This window comes from Arvicola amphibius, chromosome 2, assembly GCF_903992535.2.
Source record: "Arvicola amphibius chromosome 2, mArvAmp1.2, whole genome shotgun sequence".
Classification (NCBI taxonomy): domain Eukaryota; kingdom Metazoa; phylum Chordata; class Mammalia; order Rodentia; family Cricetidae; genus Arvicola; species Arvicola amphibius.
In genome coordinates, this window is record NC_052048.2 from 154,854,724 (window position 1) to 154,881,169 (window position 26,446).

Below are 26,446 nucleotides of genomic sequence, written 5' to 3' on the forward strand. Positions count from 1 at the left end.
TCTGGTGTCTACTCATGCACCAGAAAGGTTACAAAGTGGCAGTGAACAAGGTAAGTCCATTATGAAAGACGCTGCCGAGAAAGAAGATACAGGCACTGAGATGCCAGATGGGCACTAGATTCTTAGCAAACTACAATGGAAAGATGACCACAGTAGGGTGGTCGCTTTTCTGAGAAAGCCCCGCTGAAGCTTCGATCTGAGGGAAGAGCCTTCAGCCCCATCCGATGTATCGGTTTTCTAGAAAGCTGACTTTTCTTAGGTACCGAATTGTGTGCAGCAACTTGGCTTTTCACAGCCATCTTCTAAACGGCCATGACTCTGCCAGACACCGGAGCCAGCTTCCAGTGCAAGTGCGCGACTCATCTGCCTCCACATTTACTGTTCAGATGTCCTGTAGCTGTTCAGAGTTGCGTCACCCGCTTAGTAACATGCATTTACCTTCCCCATGTCTCTCCATGGTTTCAAAGTTCATTCCATGTTTTTCAATTTTAATTTTATGTGTATTAATGTTTTGCGTTCCACGAATGTCTGTGCACTACATGTGTGTCTGGAGTAGGTGGAGGCGGGAAAGGGTGTCCATTTCCCTGGAACCAGAGCTACAGAGAGCTGTAAGCCATCACATGGGTGCCGGAATGGGGTCCTCTGGAAGAGCAGCCAGAGCTGTTACCTGCTGAGGCATCTCTTCAGCCCCTACCTCATTTCTTTTTAGCAGTTTTTCCATTGTTCAATACCCCACAGCATGTTCATTCACTCATTTATCTACCAAGGGACAGCTTCATTGCTTCTAGGTTTGGGCAATTATAAACAAAGCTTCTACAAATAGTCACATATATGTACTCAGAGACTAAATTAATCTTTTTACATTATTCCAGCTGCTGTGCTTAGAAAAAGTGAAGAGTCAGAGAAAGTCCTCAATTAAAAGATACAAGCAGGGCTGGGAGGGTGCGAACAGCCACTAGGGTGGATGCAAAGTGACAATATCATGTTCTCTTGGTGTCAGGAAGTTTTCAACTGATGTGTTCCCAAAGAAATACCTGCACAATTGCTTCCTTTGTGTGGGACAAAGGTGCACACAAAGAGATACCTTATAAGGAGGCAAAGGGGGCATCATTTTTATGCATGCTTTTGGATTAACAGGATAGAAGTTGATAAATGGATGCAATATGATTAAGTCCACTAACAGTAAAATGTAACACACGTTGACTTACAACTTCGGGGCTAGGAGCCTGTGCTTTCTATACACTCACACTGGGACAGTCTCCATGGCCTGTAAGGGAGGGACTGTTACAGTTCCCTTTCAATGGAGATCATCAGAGTTACAGGTAAGCAGGAGGCGCAAGGCCTCTCCCTTGGCTGTGAACTCTGAGCGTCGGAAAGTCACAGGCACTGTGCTGTATGACTATATGATTAGAAAAGGGAACAGTTTCATTAGTTCCAAGAGGAGGACAGGGATTTCTCAAGATTGGAAGACTTTAAAAACATCAAACCAATGTACCAGCCATTCTCTATGCTATATCCAATTCAGCAGATTGTATATTAAATGCTGCTTCATTTCATCAATCTCTTGAATATGTTATATTTTTTCAACATCTCTACAGTTGGAAGAAATCATTAATAATAATAAGCTAGATTAAAACTACTGTCTCTGCAACACACATGTGTGTGTGCATGTGTGTACGCATTTATACATGCATCTTAAAAACATTCCACGTGGTTATTAAGACAACAGAAGAGACTGCATATGCACTGTGTTTAGTGACACTGAATTTAGAATCAATGAGGTTCTGGTACAGTTTGGGTTATGCAGAAAGAGTTTTATTCATATATCCTGGGTGATTTGAGCTTTTGAAGTGTTCTGATGCGACGCTTGCCTTCAGAACAAACTGACAATAGTTCCAGCAATCTGCTTACACAAAATGCACAAGCATGTATACAGATGAAAAGAATCTATCTGAATAATGTCATCTACAGTGTAATAAAGCAAATGCTTTGGGTAAGAACAGAGCTGATGGAGCCTGTTTTTCTAAGCGACCTTGCACTTGCACTGGTAAGCTAACACCTGGGATTACAGACTAGGAAGCTCTCTGTCAACACATGATGGCTCTCATCCTCATTGCTTTGGTGGCCAGGTTTTGTCGCAAGGGAGACAAACTGTACTGACGCTTTCCGGTGAGGATGCTTCTGACCTCTATTAGCTGGGCTGCCATTCAATGCTAAATAATAAGCCTTATAAACTGACAGCACCAACGGAAAAGGTAGGCTCACACAGCCCTCTCTCCTATGATAGACGATTTATTTTATGCTACGGGAACGTAGGCCATAAAACAGGATACGAGAACTAGGTCCACATACATACACAAGGACATGGCTCTGTGTGCACATCACCTGGGAAGGACCCCAGAGCCTTGTGCGAGTCAGAGGGGCACTCCACCACGGAGCTGCGAGCCCAAGCCTTGCCTTCTCGTATTCTGAAGAAAAGCAGTGCAGGAGATTTTTTTTTTAACTGATTAAATAGTCTTTCAAAAGACAATTACTCGCTCTCGCTTTATTTCAATCAGCTATTTCCTGTATGTTTAACTAAATCTCTAAATGTTACCAGTTCAGAAGGGGCTTTTGTTTACACAGTTCACAACGTCTTCACTAAACTATTTCTACTTTCAGGAGTGTAAAATGTTTACTGTATTCTCATTCTCTCTCTCTCTCTCTCTCTCTCTCTCTCTCTCTCTCTCTCTCTCTGTTGCAAATGTATTTTTAAGGCAAGTATTCTAATTTTCCTTTACTGGAAGGTCACAGAATGCTAAGGGATTTTGCAAGTCAATTAATTGGAAAAAAACCAAAAGCAAAAACAAAAAGCAAAGCAAAACAAAACAAAAAACAACAACCAGAGAGAGCTCGGTTAGAGCAGCCCAGTTGAGGTTGAGCCCAGCAGTCCTAAACACACACAGACAGAACCAATCACTCACCAGGCCTGCTTCCAGCATTGTAATGTTAACAGCAGCAAACAAAGGGGAACCTGGGAAGGAGAAGGAAGAGCACCTGTCCCAGAGAAAGGACAGGGGTCCTCCTTTAAAGATTTACCTGAAGGGACAACTGACAGCCTTAAAGTATTGGGTTGCTCCAGCCATCTGCATTTCTTTTCGAACCAACTAAAACTGCAGAAAAACACCTCATGAGTAGAGAGCTCTACACCCTGAAATAAAATCACCCGGAACAGTCACAGAAAAGACAAAGTTGGCGATGCTTGCTAGGGGCGCGGCTCTTAACTTGATCCCATGGAAAGGTAAGATAGAAGGAACTGGAGTCCGAGCCCACAAAGCAAAACTGGAATAATAGAATCGACTCTGTCTTGGGTGGTGACAGAGGAGCAGTTAACACAGGAGAGGTTCCAGCTGCTGGTTAAGCCAACCCTTGGGTTCTGGGAACTCAGCTGATGAGGGTAGCTGCAGGACACTTCACACAAGGAAACCAAATTTCCAGCTCAAAAACACCAGTAACTTCAAGTGGTAATTACCAACTCACCAAAACAGCATTTGAAAGGCAGTGCCAAGTGTGTGGAATGCTTCTGAACTAGATTAAACCGCTAGACTAGTAATTAAATAAGTTGTGTGGGAGAGTCCTCTCGCTCAGATGTGAGCGATCTTGCTCATTTCAGAAAAGCAACTTTAGCACAAAAGCATGAGCAATGTCTAGGCTTCAGTCTCAGCTCAGACACCATGGCTGGCAGCCGCTGCTCACCCAGCTACAAAATCGGGGTGCCAGGGACTTCCCAGGAGCCTTAGAGGGGATTAAGACTGCGACATAATGTGAAGACAAAAAAAGCCCCAGCCTGGTGTCTTCTGCAGCAAGTCACACAGCTTGCTCTTGTATCAGCAAACAAGTCCCTACCGTTTCGTCGACAGAGATATTTCGATAACAGTCATTGCCATAGTACCAAGTGCCTTTTACTAGACAGCCTATTGAAAGGCATTCTGTCATAGTGACAAGCCACTACATCATGTCACGGACGTTCAAGGACCTAAAATGTTAGAACAGAAAGTGTTTTTTCTTCAAGTTCATCTATGCCATGACTCACGACAGCACTGTTTACTTTTCATAGCTGGTAATACGTGTGCAAACAAAAGAGCCATCGACAGTGTTCACTGCCCAATTATAGTGTCTTACCTGCTATTGGAAAATAAAATTGTCAACTTTTCAAGGGCCTTAGAGATGGCTGTGTAGGTAACGCTACTTGCCAAAACCTGGCAACCTGAGCCTGAATCCAGGAATCCAGAAAAAGGTGGAAAGAGATAAATGACTCTGATCTCATGCGCATGCACACATACTACAAATGTAAAACTAAAAACAAAATAGCCCACATCCACATATTTATTCCAACCCATCACATAAACCTAGTTCCCTCACTAAGATTAATCCCAATAGAGAGAGTCACGCACTATTTAATCCTAGGAAGGCTCAGGTCATGAGGTACAGTCACACAGCCTGGAGGAATGCAGGTGGCGGGGAAACTCCATTGTAAGCAATTCTGAATTTTCACTGAGGTCACCTGAAGAGCCCAGAAACAAAAAAAGAAACTCAAACACCACACAGAGTGCCCAAAGTGGTCAGCATGGCCAGCTGTGCCCCATGCCGGGCTTGTGATACCCACTTAGGGTGACGGGGAGGGAAAGACAGCAGTGTCTCGGGGTTAGTGTTCATGGAGTGCATTTCCAGGGCCATGAAAAGCCAGGATCAAAAGAGCTTCACTTGCACAGCTTGGAGAGAAAATGAAGACGATACATCTGGAAAACCAACCTACGCAGATGTCTAAGGGCAGGACAAGGCCTGATGGGGCATGGCTTTAAGCTTCCCAACTAATTGGAATAAAACATCTCTTGATCTGCATATAATTTATTAATTATATATTTCTGTTATTAATATAAATTAAGCTGCTTTGGGCCAACTTTGATTTTACACTGTATTCCCAAAGATTTATTTATTGGAATCACCAACAATTCTTTATAAAATCTTACTGGAGAATAATGAGTACTTTTATTTGATAAGGTTTAGTGCTGGGCATAGATGCAGATGACTTAGATGGCTTTTTTTTTTTTTTGGTCAGACAGGATCTCACTGTGTACCTCTGTCTTGGCATGGAACTCTCTATGTAGACCAGGGCTGGCCTTGAAATTACAGCCTACCCAGCTCTGGAACTAAGGGTGTGTTGTGCATCATCACACCTGGATATCCAATACAACCTGAGGGGTAGAAGGGTAGGGGGAAAACTTTTCAAACTGCCACTAAAAAACTGACCTGTCATCCTGGAAAGTTATTTTATAAACATAAAGTGAGTGAGATTTATAATAATTAAGATGCGGTACCAATACAGGAAACTCCATAGTACCAAAATTATGTGGGATCAAAAAGCAAATTTTTGACCTAAGAATTTGGTTTTGAGGCTAGAGAGATGGGTCAGCCTGATAAAGTGCTTTTCATTCAAGGATAAGGGCTTCAGTATGGGTTGCCAGGCACATATGAAAAGCTAGGTGTGGCCACGTGATGGAGGAGGGTCATGTGTCACTTTCATTGGTTAATAAAGAACTGCCTTGGCTCTTTAATAGGACAGAAAATTAGGGAGGCAGAGTAGACAGAACAGAATTGTGGGAGAAAGAAGCAGAGTCAGGCAGACTCTCAGGCAGATGCCATGCTTCTCCTCTCTGGGTCCAGTGGCCATGAAGCCAACCACCAGGTCAGACATGCTGAAATCCTTTCCGGTAGACACCACCCTCGTGGTGCTACACACATTACTAAATATGGATTAAAGCAAGATATGAGAATCAGAGCCAATAAGAGGCTGAAACTAATGGGGCCCAGTCAGTGTTTAAATGAATACACTTGTGTGTTTGTTAGTTTCGGGGCATAACTAGCCAGGCGGCTGGGAGCCAGACAAGAATGCAGACCGCCACTCCCTTCTATAGCCACGTGCCTGAAATCCCACTGTTGGGGAGGTGGAAACAGGAGGCACTGGAGAGACTGCAAGCCAGTCTAGCCAATCAGTGAGCTTCAGGTTCAGTGAAAAACAACTGTCTCAAAAAGTGAAAAGCGGCTATCCCTTCCCAGCTTGGACCCAAACCCCCCACCCCGCCCTCATCCTCCCATCTTTGGGGCCACAAAATCCCACAGCTCAACCTGTTTGGGCGCCGGGGACCTGGAACTGACTGCACCCAGGCCGGTGGGAGGTCCCCTCCTTCATTAGCCTGCCTCCAGCAAGGCAGGCCCTTTGTCAGCAAGCTGCTTGGCCTGCAAGGAGACCTGACAGTCTGCCAGAGGATCCATCATTCATTGGGGTGAGTGAATTGAATTCATTGGGGGAATTGAACTTCTAAAAGAAGACCCAAAGGGGATTATTCAGAGGAAGAAATGGGCAGGCGCCAATGCAAGAATTCCTCCAACAATTTGAAAAACAACATGAAAACACCAGAACCCAACGAACTTATAACAGGAGGACTTGAACACACTAATCAAGAAGAAGTAGAAAAAATTGACTTTATGAAAGTATAGAGTCCCTTAAACAGGAGGTGAAAACTCCCTTAAGGAAATGGACAAGAAGAATAACAACAAGGTTGAAGAATTGAGTAAATCCGTAAATGATATCCTAGGAAACCAAGAAAAAAACAATCAAACAGATAAAGGAAACAGTGCAAGACTTGAAAACTGAAATGGAGGCAAGGAAGAAAACAACAACCCGAGGGCCAGCCGGATATGGAAAATCTATGTAAACGAACAGAGACTACAGAAGAACAAGCATAACCAACAGAATACAAGAGATAGAAGAAAGAATCTCAGATTCTGAAAGATACCATAGAGAAAATAAACGCACTGATCAAAGAAAAACAGAAAATCCAACAAATTCTCATCACAAAACATTCAGGAAATCTGGGACACAATAAAAAGACCAAACCTAAGAATAATAGGCGTAGAAGAATGACAAGAATTACAGCTCAATGGCCCAGAAAATATATTTAATAAAATTATAGAAGAAAACTTCCCAAACCTAAAGAAAGATATTCCTATTAAGGTTTCAAGAGCTTATAGAACACTAAATAGACTGGATCAAAAAAAAAAATCCCCTCGCCATATTATAATCAAAACACAAAACAGACAGAATAAAGAAAGAATATTAAGAGCTGCAAAGGAAAATGGTCAAGTAACATATAAAGGTAAAAGTATCAGACTAACACCTGACTTCTCTATGGAAACCATGAAAGCCAGAAGGTCCTGGATAGATGTTTTGCAGAAACTAAGAGACCATGGATGGCAAGCCCAGATTACTATACCCATCCAAGCTTTCATTCACTATAAATGGAGAAAACAAAATATTCCAGGATAAAAACAAATTTAAAAACAATACATAGCCACAAATCCAGCCTTACAGAAAGTAATAGAAGGAAATTCACAAACAAAGGAGTCCAGCATTGCCCAAAATAACTCAGACATCTAGTGACCCTTCACCAGCACATCTCAAAGAAAGGAAACACACAATCTCTACTACCAAATAAAAAATGACAACCGGTTAACATCCACTGGTCATTAATATCACTGGACTCAATTCACCTATAAAAAGGCACAGGCTAGAGATTGGATACGAAAACAGGATCCAACATTCTGCTGTTACAAGAAACACACCTCAACCACAAAGACAGACATCTACTCAGAGTAAAGGGTTGGGAAAAGGTTTATCAAGCAAATGGACCTAAGAAAACAAGCGGGTGTGGCCATACTAATTTCTAACAAAGTTGACTTCAAACTAAAATCAATCAGAAGAGATGGAAAGGGACACTTTATACTCATTACAGGAAAAATCTATCAGAATGAAGTCTCAATCCTGAAAATCTATGCCCCTAATACAAAGGCACCCACTTATATAAAAGAAACATTACTAGAACTCAAGGCAGCCATCAAACCAAACACACTGATAGTGGGAGACTTCAACACTCCTCTTTCACAAATGGACAGGTCAATTCGACAGAAACCTAACAGAGAATTAAGAGACTTAATAGAGGTAATGAACCAAATGGACTTACAGACATCTATAGAACATTCACCCAAACAGGAAAGATATACCTTCTTCTTTGTGGCTCATGGAACCTTTTCGAAAATTGACCACATACTCGGTACAAAGCAAACTTCCACAGTTACAAAAACATATTAGTAACCACCTGCTCTTATCGGATCACCATGGATTAAAATTAGAATTCAACAACAATGCCAGCCCCAGAAAGCCTACAAACTCATGGAAACTGAACAGTCAACTACTGAACCACAGCTGGGTCAAGGAAGACATAAAGAAAGAAATTAAAGTCTTTCTTGAATTTAATGAAAATAAAGACACCAACATACTCAAACTATGGGACACTATGAAAGCAGTGCTAAGAGGAAAATTCATAGCACTAAGTGCCCACTTAAAAAAAACGGAGACAGCACACATTGGAGACTTAACAGCACACCTGAAAGCTTAAAAAATAAAGAGCAGACTCACCTAGAGGAGTAGAAGACTGGAAATTATCAAACTGAGGGCAGAAATCAACAAAATAGAAACACAGAAACAATCCAAAGAATCAATTAACAAAAAGCTGGTTCTTTGGAGAAAATCAACAAGATTGACAACACCCCTAGCCAAACTAATCAAACGGCAGAGAGAGAACACACAATTAATAAGATCAGAAATGAAAAAGGGGACATAACCACAGACACAGAGGAAATTCAGAGAATCATTAGATCTTACTACAAAAGCCTGTATGCCACAAAATTGGAAAATGTAAAAGAAATGGACACTTTTTTAGACAAGTACCATATACCAAAGTTAAACCAGGACCAGGTAAATGCTCTAAATAGTCCTGTTAGTCGCAAAGAATTAGAAACTGTTATCAGAAACCTCCCTACCAAAAAAGAGCCCAGGACCTGATGGGTTCAATGCAGAATTCTACCAGAACTTCCAAGAAGACCTAATACCTATACTCCTTAAGGTATTTCATAATATAGAAACAGAACAGTCATTGCCAAATTCCTTTTATGAAGCTACAATTACCCTGATACCTAAACCACACAAAGACTCAACCAAGAATGAGAATTACAAGGCCAATCTCACTTATGAACATCGATGCAAAAAATTCTCAATAAAATACTGGCAAACAGAATCCAAGAACACATTAGAAAAATTATCCACTATGGTCAAGTAAGCTTCATCCAGAGATGCAGGGGCTGGTTCAACATACGAAAATCCTATCAATGTAATCCATCATATAAATAAACTGAAGGATAAAAACCATATGATCATCTCATTATATGCAGAAAAAGCATTTGACAAAATTCAGCACCCCTTTATGATAAAGGTCTTGGAGAGATTAGAGATACAGGGGTCATTCCTAAATATAATAAAGGCTATTTACAGCAAGCCGACAGCTAACAACCAAATTAATGGAGAGAAACTCAAGGCCATCCCACTAAATTCATGAACGCGACAGGCTGTCCACTCTCTCCTTATCTCTTCAATATAGTGCTTGAAGTTCTAGCATAGCAATAAGACAAAACAAGGGGATCAAGGGGATTTCAATTGGAAAGGAAGAAGTTAAACTTTCGTTATTTGCTGATGATATGGTAGTGTACATACGCGAACCCGAAAAACTCCCACCAAGAACTCCTACAGCTGATAAACTCCTTTAGTATCATGGCAGGATACAAGATCAACTCCAAAAAAATCAGTCGCCCTCCTATATACAAAGGATAAGGAAGCAGGAAAAGAAATCAGAGAAGCGTCACCTTTCACAATAGCCACAAATAGCATAAAATATCTTGGGGTAACTCTAACCAAGGAAGTGAAAGACCTATTTTGACAAGAACTTTAAGTTCTTTGAAGAAAGAAATTGAAGAGGACACCAGAAAATGGAAGGATCTCCCTTGCTCTTGGATTGGGAGGATCAACATAGTAAAAATGGCAATACTACCAAAGGCAATCTATAGATTTAATGCAATCCCCTTAAAGATCCCATCAAAATTCTTCACAGATCTTGAGAGGACAATAATCAACTTTATATGGAAGAACAAGAAACCCAGGATAACCAAAACAATCTTAAACAATAAAGGAACTTCTGGAGGCATTACCATCCCTGACTTCAAACTCTATTACAGAGCTACAGTATTGAAAACAGCTTGGTATTGGCATAAAAATAGAGAAGTCGACCAATGTAATCGAATAGAAGACCCAGATCTTAACCCACAAATCTATGAACACTTGATTTTTGATAAAGGAGCTAAAAGCACACAATGGAAGGAAGAAAGCATCTTCAACAAATGGTGCTGGCATAACTGGATGTCAACCTGTAGAAGAATGAAAGTAGATCCCGTGTCTATCACCATGCACAAAACTCAAGTCCAAATGGATTAAGACCTCAATATCAATCTGAACACACTGAACCTGTTAGAGGAGAAAGTGGGAAGTACTCTACAACATTTGGGCACAGGAGACCGCTTCCTACGTATAGTCCCAGCAGCACAGACATTAAGGGCAACATTGAATAAATGGGACCTCCTGAAGCTGAGCAGCTTCTGTAAAGCAAAGGACACTGTTACTAAGACAAAAAGGCAGCCTACTGACTGGGAAAAGATCTTCACCAACCCGGCAACAGACAAAGGCCTGATCTCCAAAATATATAAGGAACTCAAGAGACTAGACCTTAAAATGCTAATTAACCCAATTAAAAAATGGGGCACCGAACTGAACAGAGAATTCTCAACAGAAGAAGTTCGAATGGCCATAAGGCACTTAAGGGCATGCTCAACCTCCTTAGCAATCAGGGAAATGCAAATCAAAACAATGCTGAGATACCATCTTACATCTGTCAGAATGGCTAAAATCAAAAACACCAATGATAGCCTTTGCTGGAGAGGATGTGGAGTAAGGGGTACACTCATCCATTGCTGGTGGGAATGCAAACTTGTGGCAACCACTTTGGAAAGCAGTTGTGGAGGTTTCTCAGGAAATTTGGGATCAACCTACCCCAGGACCCAGCAATCCCACTCTTGGGAATTTACCCAAGAGATGCCCAATCATATTACAAAAGCATCTGTTCAACTATGTTTATAGCAGCATTATTTGTAATAGCCAGAACCTGGAAACAACCTAGATGCCCTTCAGTGGAAGAATGGATGAAGAAAGTGTGGAATATATACATATTAGAGTACTACTCGGCGGTAAAAAACAATGACATCTTGAATTTTGCATGCAAATGGATGGAAATAGAAAACACCATCCTGAGTGAGGTAACCCAGGCCCAAAAAGATGAACATGGGATGTACTCACTCATAATTGGTTTCTAGCCATAAATAAAGGATATCGAGCCTATAATTTGTAAAAAAAAAATCCTAGAGAAGCTATATAAGAAGGTGAACCCAAAGAAAAACATATAGTTATCCTCCTGGATATTGGAAGTAGACAAGATTGCCAGACAAAAAATTGGGAACATGGGGGTGGGGTGGGATGGGGGGATGGGGGGATGGGGAGAGAAAAGTGTGAAGTGGAGGATGGGAAGAGCTTGGGGGAATAGGATGGTTGGGATATAGGAAGGGTGGATATGGGAACAAGGAATTATATATCTTAGTTAAGGGAGCCATTCTAGGGTTGGCAGAGACTTGACTCTAGAGGGGTTCCCAGGTGTCCAGGGAGATACCCCCAGCTAGTTCCTTGGGCAGCTGAGGTGAAGGTGCCAGAAATGTCCAGATCTTATTGCCATACTCATGAATATCTTGCATATCACCATAGAACCTTCACCTGGCATTGGATGGAGAAAATGACAGAGCCCCACATAGGAGCATCGGACTGAGCTCTCAAGGTCCTGATGAGGAGCAAAAGGAGGGAGATCATGAGCAAGGAAGCCAGGACTGCGAGGAGTGCTTTTTCCCATTGAGACGGTGGGACAGATCTAACGGGAGACCAACAAGTCCAGTTGGAATGGGACTGATGGAACAGGGGACCAAACCAGACTCTCTGAATGTGGCTGACGGTGGAGGAGGACTGAGAAACCAAGGACAATGCCAATGAACATGAACTCTACAGCATGGACAGGCTTACTGTGAGCCTTGTCAGTTTGGTTGCTCACCTTCCTGGACTTAGGGGGAGCTGGGAGGACCTTGGACTTAACATAGTGAAGGGAACCCTGATGGCTCTTTGTCTTTGGAGAGGGGTGGATTGGGGGTACGGGTGGAAGGGAGGGGAGGGAAGGGGGAGGAGGAGGGGAGGAGATGGAAATCTTTAATAAAAAAAATGAGAAAAAAAAGAGAAAAAAAACAAAAAACAAAACAAACAAACAAACAAAAAAAAAACAGTAGCTGGTATCCTCCTGCCCCCACGTCCTTCAGCAAATTCTACTCACCAGACTGGGAGGAGAAGAGGTAATGGAAACTGTGGTCAAGATGTAAAATAAATACATAAATTTACTTTTAAAAAAACCAGTTGGATTAGTGAAGTGACTAAATGCCAAGAGAAATGCTGTTATGTATTGAAAGCAAAATGAAAAGTATCTGAAGACCTTTCTGTGAAATTTGGTGAGCAACTCCAATATAGAGAATTTTCTATAGGTTGACAATATATAAAAAAAAAAAAAAAAGTGAAAAGCGGTAGAAGACACCCAGTGTTGACCTCTGGCCCTTACAGGCTAAGGCCAGCGCTGCTGGTGAGCTGTGCTGAACCACTCACTCTGTCAGGAGCCACTCCCGTCCCGGTCACCCTGCATCTCAGTCTCTCTAAGGACAGCTTGTTGGCAGGTGTCAGGAAGGAATGCCTCCTAGATGGCACGACAGTGCCCTATGGGTTCTAGCAGAATGTCCTGTAAGACTGGAGAAATGAACTTGCTCCAGAAGTACAGTTATGTCCTTGAAGTAACAGTACTTAAGCAAACGAGGAAAAGACGTTACCTTGTAGATGCCAAAGAAGCCCAGATCCCGCACCACAGAGAGAGCGCTGACTCTGGGGCCAGTGGTGATCTCTCCAGCCACTTGCAAGCGGATCTTGACAATTTCTAAAGGATTGGTGAAAATTACCTGGGAGCCTCCTGCCTAGAAGGAAAAAAAAGAAAAATTTAGGGTCAAAGCAGAGGCATGCTAATAGGGCAGGAAGAGAAGAACGACATCTTTGAATGAAGTTTAGGATGTTCTGTCCTCACAGGACAATTGTTTCAGGTCCTATCCAACAATTAAAATGGATGGTAGATCAGCAAGATGGCCAAGTGGGTGAAGGTGCTTGCCATCACGCCTGAGAACTCAACTTCAATTCCTGGGACCCACATAGGGGAAGAGGAATTGCCCCCCAGTCAAGTTGTTCTCTGACCTCCGCTTATGCATGACCACATGCGAGCGTGCACACACACACGTGCAATTCAATTTTAAAAAGAAATAAAAAATGCAGTTAGGGAATAAGCGTAATCAAAATCCAGCTGTGGCCCAGAATACTTCAAGTACAGAGGTCCTGTCTCCTCAGTGTGGAGGAGAGGCGACAAAGACCAGAGGAAGGCTACCGTTGGCCCCACTCACACTGAAATGACAAGGAATCTCCAGTGGCAGGAACAAGGCCTTAGCATGCATAAGACTCCTTGTTTGATCCCCAGCACCAGAAAACAAAACTGATTTCAGTAGGATAATTACCACTACAACACCTAAGCCAAAGATAGAAAAGCAACTAAAGAGAAAACAATCAAATAAGAGCAGGATCTTCAAATACCACTTGATGGACATACTCTTACCATTTTATTTATGTGTAGAATTCTATGTGTAGAATCACTCTACTTACATAAACTAAATGATATGTCGAAATGGTAAAAACATGAATTAAACTCTGTATACTGTATGCTCATTTGATCCAGTGATAGTTGGATACCACATCCCTGAGATCACCAGTGAAATATTTAAAGTGTGCAATACAGGAAAAAAAATCTCATGTTGAAGCTAAATCCACATAAGTTACAAGCAACTATGATTTTCTTAATATTCTTTAACTTGTTATTTCTTAATCACAAATACAACAAATTTTATATCATCTAACTAAATTAAACATGATGCAACACAATCCTAAATATTTATTATGCGATTATGTTACCGACACAAGACCACAAATATGAGGCTAACACAGCTTACAAAATGCCATCACAGAAACAGATAAACTGGGGTTGACATCAAACAAAAGCACCTCCTGGAAGATTTTTACTCTCGGGACTCAGTGCATGCACCATCTCAAATTGTCTGTCTGTAGTCAATGGAATGCATTAAATTATAATGGTGCTCTTGGAAGTATTATTTATAATGAGAGATGAGAAACAAGAGCTGTGTTAAAGTTCAATGTGCTTGCTAAGTGGAAAGGGTCATAGCATACACAGAAGACTCACACCAAAGGGATACTACAGAGGTGATAAAATTAGAGTTTATTTTTTTCTTGATATATTTTCAATTTCTATATAGATCATGTGTTAATTTATAAAGCGGAAGAAAATGTTCATTACTGTTTTTCTCTTTTCAACAATTTAATATTGTGGTAACTTGAATAGGTATGGCCCTCATAGATTCATATATTTGAATGCTTAGTCCATAGGGAATGGAACTCTTATGAGGTATGGCTTTGTTGGAGTAGTTGTGGTCTTATTTCAGGAAGTATGTCACTGTGGAGGCAGGCTTTGAGGTGTTATATGCTCAAGCTACACTCAGTGTGATACACAGTCTCTTTCTACTGCCTGTGGATCAAGATGTAGGACTCTCAGCTCCTTCAGCACCATGTCTGCCTGAACAAGACCATGCCCCACCATGATGATAATGGACTGAACCTCTGAACTGTAAGAGAGCCACCCCAATTCAAGATTTTCCTTTATAAGAGACACCATGACCATGGTGTCTTTTAACAGTAATAGATACCCTAATTAAGACAAATATCTTCATTAAGACACATTTTTTCTTAAAAAAGAGACGTTCTCAGTCTGTGCATTTACAGAGCAGTGGTGTTCACTAATTTCTCAGACATAGGTTGCCTCTCCCTGTCGACCCCTACCATGTTTTACCCATCCCCTTCACTAAAAAAATTTTCCAAACACATTGGGAGTTCCCAGGAAAGGCCTCACAAAGCAGGAACTAGAGCCTGAGATGCACGCCCTGGGACTGCTGTGCCCTTCTGCTCCACACAATGATATCTTGTCCTCTGCTCAGAAGAGCTGTGTTGGCCCATACACTGCTGCTGCCTGTAGTAACCTGGGATAAAGGCCCCTGCTTCCACCACCGTAGCATGCAGGAGCTGATGAAGGTTCGCAGAAAGAGAATGAGATGAGCTTAGTCACCATATTAAGTACATAGTGAAGATTCTCCTATTCTCCTAGTGCTTCTGGACCATAGACCTCTTCGAATTAAAGTGAAGTCATTATCAAATACAAAAATGAACTATCAAAAAGGATAGGTCCTAGCTCAGTGATATAATGCTCAGCGTCCTGGGTTTGATCCCCAGCACTACAAACAAAAAATCTATGGGACAAAACTGTTGAGAGGATTCACTGGGATGGAATTATCCGAAGTGCTGGTTTCACTCAGATTATAGTTGTTTTCAGAGTAAACTTTCATTGAACATACAATGCAAGGGATAGGAGGCTAGCGTGCAAAGAGGTATTGTTGCCTGCAACCCTAATGAGTGATTTCTCCAAGCCCCAATCACGCAGTGCAACAGGTTCTCAAGCCAGCCCTCTCACAGCAGGTAAGGAGGCAGCTGAATGTCCCATGTGAAGACACAGCATCAAGTTACTTATCTGGCAAATCACCGCATTCAGTATAAAGAGCAAGGAAATGCTGACTATGTATCAGCCTGCTGCTTAAGGCAGAGCAGTGGCTCTACATGTTTAGGGTCCATCGCCTTCTCTGAAGGTGCTGGTTCTGTTCCCCGGCCAGGTCATATTCAACTGCAGAGCAGTAAGGGGTAGTGACATCTAGACTCCACGTCAGATAACTAATTAAAAATTTCCGTATCTCTGCTTGCTAAAATTCTTCCTATGTGATTATGCACATTGAGGACTGAAAATTCTCTTCACTATGCAATCTGTAGGATGCCTGTCAATTCTGAAGGTTTGCTCAGCTTCCATGAAAGCTATGATTCTAATTCCAATCTCCCATATTATTTCAGAGAATAGCTTTTATGTTTTCCTTTGATCTCGCAGCCAAGCATTGCCATTATCAAAGGTATAATTTTTAGGCACAGAATTGTCTCATTATTTAATTTCTTTACAAACACATGTAAAACTTAATGTATCCAATAAAATAGGAACTTATTCTCAACTCCCTATCTCCAACACAATAGACAGACATGAATTCTTAGGACTAGCAGAGCTTGCAAGTTAAGATAGATAACACAAGAGAAAAAGTACATTTCATAGGGCTGCTGGAATTAGATGTATCAGAAAGAAATTGTAGTGGTACCAGGAAAATGGAATGATATCTACCTAGCCTTTGGCAGACTAAGAAATAAAAATCCTATGGACCCAAAGTGGCACACTGGAAAGGTATCGAAGATGAAAAAGATCCTTTGGAGTTCAGCTGAAAGGAAATGAGACTTGAAGGCACCGAGCGAAGATGCTTATCATTAGGCAGAGTGTCTGGGCATCTTCAGAGCTTGATCACTGCACAGCACACTCACCGCCTGCTGCTCCTCCAACTCCTGCTCTATTGTCCATTCACAGTACCTTAGCCACGTCCCTCCTCTGGAGAGATCAAAGACACCTCAAATGCGCCAACAATGAACAGGAACGCCTATTATACACAGAGCCTTTGTGTTCCTCATCACTTGAGGACTCTGGCTGTGTGGAGATACTGGCTTTTGTGTACATGTGATATTTGTCACAAATCATTTTCCTACGACTTTCTGGAGTCTCTGATGGAAGAAGACTTGTGATACTGAACTTATAGTGGCATATTGCACTTACAGTGTGGGCACTGACTTCTTTACAGGTTTCCTGCTCTAGTTTCTGCTACTGAAAGAAACAGACTTGCTGTGGAGGTTTGAATGACAAATGTCCCCCTTAGACTCAAGTATCTGAAGCCTTGGTCCCAAGTTGGTGGCACTGCTGGGAGAGATCCCCGGGAGGGGTAGACTTGATGGAGGAGGTACATCAAGAGGGGGATGGGTTGATAGTTCAAAGTCTTATCCCACTTCTAGTTTGTCCTCTGCTTCCTGCTGGTTCTGAGAGATCCACACTTCTCAGCTTCCTAATGCCCACTTTCACACTTATCATGAGCTTCCATCCCTCCCTGCCATGAAGGGCATGTGTCTCTCTGGAACCGAAGGCCAAATAAACTCTTTCTTCTGAGTGCTTTTGGTCACTGCAGCAGAAAACATGCTGATACACTTGCTTCTGCTCTCGAATCTTTGTCCACACATTTATTCTCTGAGTGTTTTACAAACACTCATGTTCAAATTGTGCTAAGAGAATGGTGAGGTGACATATGATACCTTGTAACCCCAGCCTTTGGAAGACGGAAGCAGGCAGGAAGACCAACCAAGTGGTCCATGGATATATGGAAAATTTGCCAAAAATTTCTTTCTTGCCAAAAAATAAAATAAAGCAAAGTTCATTCTAGGGATGCTGGAAGAGCAAGAAAGCAGCCCTGTTCTTAGAGAACACAAAGTGAGAGCAGGAATAATAATGGACATGCAATTAATGTCCTACATGGGCCAATAGGGTAAACACAAGAAAGTCAGAGCAATTGTCATAAATTCAACAATTTTACCAAAAGTCACTGTTGACTATGATGAAGCTGAGATATCTAAGCATCTACACTTCAGAAAGTGTGTGTATTTGGAGATGAAGTTTCCAAAGAAGAGAATTAAATTAAAATGAGTTTTAATGTTGTTGGTTTGTTTGTTTTTAAGTGGGAAGTAAGACAGGGTCTTGTTATATAACCCTGGCTGCCTGGAACTTGCTCTATAGACGACACTGGCTTCAAACTTACATGATCTTTCTGCCTCTGCTACCTGAGTGCTGGGATTTCATGCTCCACTAAAATATAGTCTTTAATGAGGGCCTTAATCCAATCTTACTAATATTCTTATAAAAAGAGGAAATTAAACACAGACATACAGTACCGAGAAATGACTATATAAGAACACGGGAAAAGCTGGCTTAGCACTTAGAAAGCTAAAGGCAAGAAAACCACCATGAGTTTGAGGTCAGCCTGGGCTATATAATAGAGTTCCAGGATAGACTGGGCTATCCAGTGAGACCTATGTCCACAAAGTAAAATTATGACAGAGATAAGGCAGCCATCCGTAGCCAAGGAAGGAGGCCTCACAGAACCAACACCACGGATCAGCACCTTGGTCTTGGGACTTCTCGACCCCAGATATGTGAGAAAATGCACATCTGTTTTCTCAACCAACCGGACTATAGCTCGCATTTGCATTTTGGTCGCCCCTGTATATTAGACCAGCAGTTTACCCAGGGCTACAGAACAACAAGCAGAAGAAAAGGCATGTGAGAAAAAATAATTAGCATATATGACAGAGTTAAAGTCCAGACAAGACAATTCAAAGGAGGGCAAGGCATTTCCTATCAATGGTGTTCTGGGACATGAGGAGATAAAATGTTCGCTGGCAACAGAAGAGCACTTCTGATTCAGGTGTCCAAGCCTTTGTGTTGTTAAATCTGACAGATAATCCACAGCGGAAGTGCTTGAGAATAGAACAGTTGAGTTGCCGGCCTCTGAATCACAGGCACGCACGCACGCACACACACACACACACACACACACACACACACACACACACACACACACACACACACACCACCCTTATTTTACATGTTTTATAATTTTTGCTTTGGTTTCCACAGGGTCCAAGAGCCATAGGCTGCACACAATGCAGTGAGAGAAGAAATGACATAAAAGTAGTGACAGAAGCTTCTCTGAGTAAGGGACCCACTGTAACACATCAGACAAATAAGATGTCAGCCATGAAGGTAAGTGGGACCAGACGTAGTACACCACTTATTTACTCTGTCCCAGGAGGTGGGGCGGATCTTCAGGGTAATAGTCACTTTGTTGTTGTTGTTGTTTTGTTGTTGTTGTTTTAATGAACAAAATAAGGCACAGGGGTGTGGTTTAATTTATAGGATTTCACACAGCTATAAGGTGAGGCTTAGATGCCAAGGTAAAATTAATGGCATGTGTTCAAGAACATATTTATACTTATTTTTGCTGCCGTTGCTGCTTTGACACAGTGTCTCACTACGTAGCCCTGGATGGCTTAGAACACACTGTGTAGACCACACTGGCCTTGAATGCACAGAGATCTGTCTACCTCTGCTGAGAAGAACGGCAGGCACTACCAGGCTGGCTCATATTGACAACTCTTATCGTGGCAGCACGAAGGCCCTCCCCAAAATGGCTGGCTCGAGTCCAGTGGTTTTCAACCTTCCTAATGATGCAGCCCTCTAATATAGTTACTCATGCTGTGGTGACCCCCAACCATAACATTATTCCTTTGCAACTTCATAACTGTAATTTTGCTACTGTTATAAACCATAATATAAGTATCTGATATGTAGGATATCTGATACACGACCCCCAAAATGCTTAATAAGCACAGATTGAGAACCACCACTCTATATGGAACAGATGGGTCTGAAAGAGAATGGCCAAAAATGAAACCACTGAGCCCAGTCACGGAAAGCCCAGGCTGGGGAGAAGGACTGGATCCTGACCACCACGCTAAGAGGGCCGGTAACAGTGAATGTGCTGTTTCTGAGTTTGGGTAAGAAGAGGACTTATAAACAGAGCCCATTTAGGAACTACGGGGAGCACCAAGACTGGGAAGAGCTTAGATAACAAATGGGTGTGTCTGGTGCTAATTTGAGAAAGATGGAACCAAACCAAAGGTGACAATTAGGGTTTTAGTAGGTTGGGTGAGAGATAAAAGGTACAATTAAGATAATTGTGTATGTAACAAAGAGAAGGGGAGGGGTGATGGGCAGTGGGTGCAATAAAGACCAACAGGGTTAGAATGTAGAATGGAGGTGAGCTCAAAGGAGTTGAGTTTCTGCAGCTGTTTCACAAGACAGAGAATAATAATAAAGAGAATCATGAACACTGACTGGGAGTTGGGAGATGACCAAGTCTCCACGGAGGGCAAACTCCACTGCAACTCAACTTAGGTGTTTATATGAGGATGGAGGGAAAATTACAAGAGTGGTGAACAGAAACACTGACTGTGTGGACAATGAGTCAAGAATGCACCTTCTAGAAAGGAGAGTGAATGCTGAGGCAGAGGAGGGGAAGTGAGAAAAGCTCCGTCGTTCTGAGAGTATGCAAGGGCAATGGGCAGTTAGAGCCATGAAGGAGAAAGGATGTAGAGTGTAGGGATAAAATAGCGGGGATATTTGTTCCTTACTAAAGCAAACCAGAATCATTTCTGAGTATAGAAGAGTGAAAGATAGTCATGCTACAATCCACACTCAGAAATGCTAAATCACAAGGGCAGGGATGATGACACATGAATGGTCTCCCTGGGAAGGGGAACTAGAATAGCTTTTGTAGGTGGACTGGGGGCATGTGGGGATGGGAACCGGACAGATCAGGTCAGGGAGGAAGGGACAGAGGGAGAGAGTACAGAGAAAGATGGCTGGAATAAGGACATTTGGGGGTGATGTGGAATGAGGACTCCTAGTAATGGAAGCTGTGGACCCTGAACTAACCATCTTCTAACCTTCTTGCCTAACCAGGCAAAGCACCCAGCCACAAAACCTTCAGTCTACACCTGTCCTGTCTGCAAGATGTGCTGGGCAATGATGGCTCAGAGCTTGGGAGAAGGGCTAACCAATGACTGGAGGAAGCCCATGCCTGACACTGTCTGGATGGCCAGTAATCGGAAGCTGGATGGTCTAGTGACCTAGGGTAGAACCACACATGACTAACACACGCACGCACACACACACACACACACACACACACACACACACACACACACACACGGGGGGGGGGGGGAGGAAGGAAGGAAAAAAAACCACCCAGAAATATTTGCTAATGATATTCTGTTATACTTATAGATCAGTGCCTAGCCAAAATGACATCACAGAGGCTTACTCAAGCAGCTAACAGAAGCAGATGCAGAAGACCAACAACCAAACATTAGGCAGAGAATCTCACAGAAGAGAAGAAGGAAGGATTGATTGTAGAAGCCAGAGGGGTAACAACACCAGGAGAATTATGGCCCACAGAATCAACTAAACATAGGCTCACAGAGACTGAAGCAATAATCAAAAAGCCTACATGGGTTTGCACTAGGTTCTCTGAATATATGTGATGGTTATAAGTGTGGTATTTTGTGAGACTCTGTGTAACAGTAGGTGGGGGAGTCTCTGACTCCTCTGCCTGCTCTTGGGTCCCTTTTCCTCCTACTGGTTGCCTCATCCAGCCTTGATATGCGGGATTATTCCTAGTCTTTCTGGATCAGTTGATATCGCTGGGAAGCCTCATCTTTTCTGAAGGGAAATGGAGGAGCAGTAGATTTGGGAAAGAAGGGATGTGTGGAGCTGGGAGGAGTGGTGGAAGGAGAGACTGCAGATGGAATGTATTGTATATGAGAGAAGACTAAAAAGAAAATTTGCAGACTTTTCTGGAAAGTAAGTTCCAGGCCAGCCTGAGCTACATGGCATGAAAGGAACAGCTACAATCATATAGCTAAAGCCATACATACCCCTCCGAACTGATGGCAAAAACAATATTTTGGGGCTCTACAAGAAGTTACAACGACAACACAGATGACGTTGACAAAGAGGAAACACTGGTGTATACTCAACACAAACAGCCTGCAAGCCACAGCAGGAAGCCAATATCCAAATACAATGTAGGGCTGTACTTGGACCTCCCAACAGGGGACCCAAGTCACAGGTTCCCACTGTGTGTACACATAAGAGCCTACTGTGTGTACACATGACCCATAGATGGATAAGATCAGTACCATGTAGGTTCTTACCCAGGCAGATACTATACTGAATAAAAACATCTGACGACCCACTTCATTTCACTGAACACTAGCAAAATAAAGGTTCTGTTGCACTTCTAAAAGGCAAGACTCTGACATTCAAAAATATTACCTATCCCCTGAGTAGAAAGACAGAACTGGTATATCCAAAATGAGTTTATATCCTAACTTTTGTTTGCAAATAAGTATCATTAGCAGGAAATAGCTATGTAAAATGCACAAGACCAAAATGAAGAAAATTACAGGTTTTGTGGTTTGTTCTAACAGAGATAAAAGATTCGAAGACTAGGGAATCACTATTGTTATTAGAAAGATTCAACGTTATAAATATTATGTTTGCCCATGACTCACTTTAAAATTCAGATGTTATAAAAGATAAAATGAAACACATATTTTCTTTCAATTAATTTGAGTATTGTTAAAATGTAATTTCCCCCAAATTTAACTTAACGTTTGGAGCAATTTTCCTAAACAAAATCTCAATTCAGTTTTCTGAAGATGTTAAAACATACGATATCTTAAATAAGGTCATGTGGAGAAGTTTATTGGTGCCCATCCATGAATTAGACTGTCAGAAAAATTCAGTGTGGCTTAAGGTGGATAATTGAGAAGATCTATAAACAGAGGGGCACAGAGGACACTGGAAGGTGTACACAGGCAGCACAGCCAGTGGAAGAGGGCGGCTCCTTCTGCCCTGCACACAAACGTGCAGCATCCCTGTTAGCTGCTCTTTACTGATCTTCCCTCCGTTAAAAGAGGGTAGCTAGAGGACCAGTTCGGATGGGTGTCAGCATCAGTCCCGTCAGCCACAAAGATGGAATGCAGTCCAACAATCTTTCTGGCATGGTCTCCAGCTTCAATGAGCTACTGCATCCCATGATTCTCATCTTCATCTAGAACAGTTAGTCAGGCGTCCTGTACCAGAAGGGATACAGACATGGACAGGACAATGCAAGACTCTTGACAGTTCACATTTGTCAAGCCGTGGTTTACTGGGTATGATATGGGGGCTTTCCCAGAAGAATCAATGCAGCTATGCAGTAGACTTTAACAGCCAACAGTCTGTCTCTGTCTCTCCCTGGAATCCCTACACATAGCCCTGGCTGTCCTGGAACTAGCTATGTAGACCAGGTTGGTCTTGATCTCATAGGTCCTCCTGAATGCTGGCACTAAAGGCATGAGCCACCACGGCCTGGCTAATGCCCCTTTCTTAACATCTTTTTCATTTCTTTAGTTTTGGAATGTGCAAGCTCTCTAATTCTTCTGGCCTTCTTAGCACCAGGAGGTACAGGTCTTTCCACAAGGAAAGCCCCCCCCCCCCCCCCAGACTGCCGCTAAAACCATTTCCAGAAGGTTCAGACAACACCAACTATACATGCTGTCCTGCAGGTCCCTTACTGGAATGACGAGGTTCGCTAACAATCAAGACAAAGGTGCTAATGATGAGCCTCACGCAGGCGAGAAGACTCTCTACCACTAACCTCCGTCCATGTCCCTTGGAAGGGCAGCCATTTCTAGACTAACTTACCAAGAATGACAATGCCTCACATACCCTTTATCTTCATCCCTCCCCTCAAGAGACCAGAGTCTGCTATCTGTGGGGCACTTGCAGTGCAGCAGGCACAGTGCTGAACCCCACATCTTCTGCCTCCATTCATGATACACAGGCCCTATTATCCATGCCTTTCTGAAGATGAGAAAGGAAAGAGCGAGCCCATGCTGGACTAATTTCAGACCAAAGCTCAGAACCTTTATTCTGATTTACTATTAAAGAAACTGAACATTGAAATTGGTTTTCAGTTTTCTTTCTTCTTTGAGTGGAGTGACTGCCTATGTCTTTGGCCAATTTGATCATCTGGACCAGAGTTCTTGTGATTTGGTGATGTTTTTGAAAAGCAAATAAATAAAAGTTTCAGACACAACAAGGAAATATGAGAAGACATGGTTTCTAAATGAATGAAGTTGTCTTTGTAGATTAGCAACAAGTCATAGGAAGTCAAATAAGCAGGATGACAGGATAACCCCCAAATCATTAAATATGAATCTTTAAGGCCTACTTTAGACTCACTCAGAAATGAATGTACAACTAGTAACAGTCTGTTTTATGCAGATGGGGCCGTATAATCTGAGTGGTACAGATTTCACATAAACACAACACTGCTCATGATTGGAACAGACACCTCACTTCTCTACACACACACCGCGGCTTGCACCTCCATACGGCAGCTTCGGCTGTTGTCATTCTTGTCTGCCTCCCACGGGCCTCACAAATTCACCTTTACACCCTGTGGCTCGAGAGCACCAAACAGGGAAATGGGCTGTGGAAGCTGCAACTATGCCAGCATGGAGCCCACACACCAAGCTCCCCAAATGAGAACAGCTCTCTCCACACAAAGCATCATCATTTCCAAAATGCTCTAATTTTTCACATGATATGATTTCTTGGGGCTCAAAGCAAAATTATAGCTTTTTTCTTCTAATATCCCCTCTCACTAAAATGGGCAGGATGGGTACTCTGCAAAGAACCTGAAATGTGGCTTCTATCCGAGCTTCTCTTGGTCAAGCCTGGATATTTGTATAAGCTTGCTATCTTTTCGTGCTCACAAGACTGCAGTCCCAATCCCCTTCTCATGTTACAAAAAGACTTCCTTCGCTGTTAATGGCTCTGAGTGTGTAGAAGGAGTGACGGGCCGCTTCCCGCCACCTGGCTAGCTTTACCCGAAATAATTACACACAAATTGTATTCATTTAAACAATGCCTGGCCCATTAGCTCTAGCCTCTTATTGGCTAATTCTCACATCTTGTTTTAACCCATATTTAGTAATCTGTGTAGCACCACGAGGTGGTGGCTTACCAGGAAGGATCCTAACCTGCGTCTGTCTCAGAGAGGAGAGTCATGGCGACTGCCTGAGGTGTCTGCCTGACTCTGCTTTCTTTCTCCTACAATTCTGTTCTGTCTACTCCGCCTACCTAATTTTCTGTCCTATCAAAGGGCCAAGGGAGTTTCTTTATTACCTAATGAAAGTAACACAGATGGCCCTTGTGGGTGAGCGTATAGCTAGTTCTTTCATACAAAGAGAATTCCAAAAAGATATTTAGAAGGCAACTTAACCCTGATGTTTTGCCCTTTTTTTTCTAAACATTCAAAGAATCTCAATCAACTAACAATAAACCTCATTAAACTGACAATATTCTTTAGATAAAGTGGGTACAGACAGAAAGATTTTCTTGTTACATGTGCCATCCAATTTACTTGAACAGGTTCATTACTGCAGAAAGTACCAGCCATCTAAATACAATACATCTTCAGGAGCGCCTCCTTTCCTTTGTCACTGTAATTCATTTCCTTTCATTTGTCTAAACACAAGAAGTCTGCAGACTGTCCTCACTAAATTGGACACTATTCCCAAACATTCATTCCTGGAACCTGGAAAATCCCGTCAAACGCAACTATGAAGGTTAAAAATAAAAAAAAAGAAGGGTCTAGTCAACAATCTCGAGAACACTAACAGCTTTCCTTTAAAAACAACTTTCTGTGGAGTTCGCTGTCCACAGAAACATGGCATTATAGTTTTTAACACAATATAATTTCCACTATGTTTTAAACTAAAAGCATTAAATATATCCGTAATTTAATCACCTTCCTTTAATTTGAATTCACATGGTAGACGCTTATAGCTACTTAAAAAATTAAGTGGCAAAATGTATATGAAGTATATGTATCTTGATATTTTAATTATGCTCAATTGAATGTACTTACATTTAAAGTGCTTTTCACAAATGACATGTGCTAAGAATATCTAATTGCACACTGACATTCTGAAATATGTGCTTACATGTGTCAAAAATAGATTAATAAAAAGTTATTGGATGACTTTTTCAATAAACCAAATACATTATTTTGATTATTTAGATACAAACAAAATTGTACAAAACTGTACATAAAAATATGTCCTATACTAGTAAATACCTAATGATGTGTCACATTAATATGAACATATACAACTGTGACAGCATTTGAGATTTGAGTAAGTTAGAAAGCAGGTTTCTTAAGAATTCTTAGTTTCAAAGTATTTTTCCAGTTACTCATCCTGACTTGATATCAATGGAAACATCAAAATAATTCAAATGTAGGCCAGTGTTTTTACTCTCCATAGAGATCACAGATAGAAACTAGATACTCATCAGGTAACAGCAGATGGATTAAATTAGCATGCACTGCACAGGAGAAACTAGGCATTGAAGACAAACACTCAGCAGCCTCCCAGATAAGCTAGCAAAGGTGACCAGTTGTAAGGTCCTTTGAGGTCATTCACTCTAGACTTGGTCCGGTCCCTTACAAGAAGTGTCTTTACCATCCCACAATCAGGTCATTATTCCAAATTGAAAAACATACCTCTGCTTAGATTTGACATTGGGAC

At 41.9% G+C, this 26,446-nt stretch overlaps 1 protein-coding gene across 1 annotated transcript in view; it reads right to left on the bottom strand.

Annotated features, from left to right (window-relative positions):
* Slc25a13 (solute carrier family 25 member 13) overlaps positions 1-26,446 on the bottom strand; it is a 186,020-nt gene that overhangs the window by 24,617 nt on the left and 134,957 nt on the right. The window contains exon 14 of the mRNA XM_038319714.2: positions 12,946-13,086. Coding sequence (XP_038175642.1) covers positions 12,946-13,086 — 141 coding nt within the window. The remainder of the gene's footprint in view (positions 1-12,945; positions 13,087-26,446) is intronic.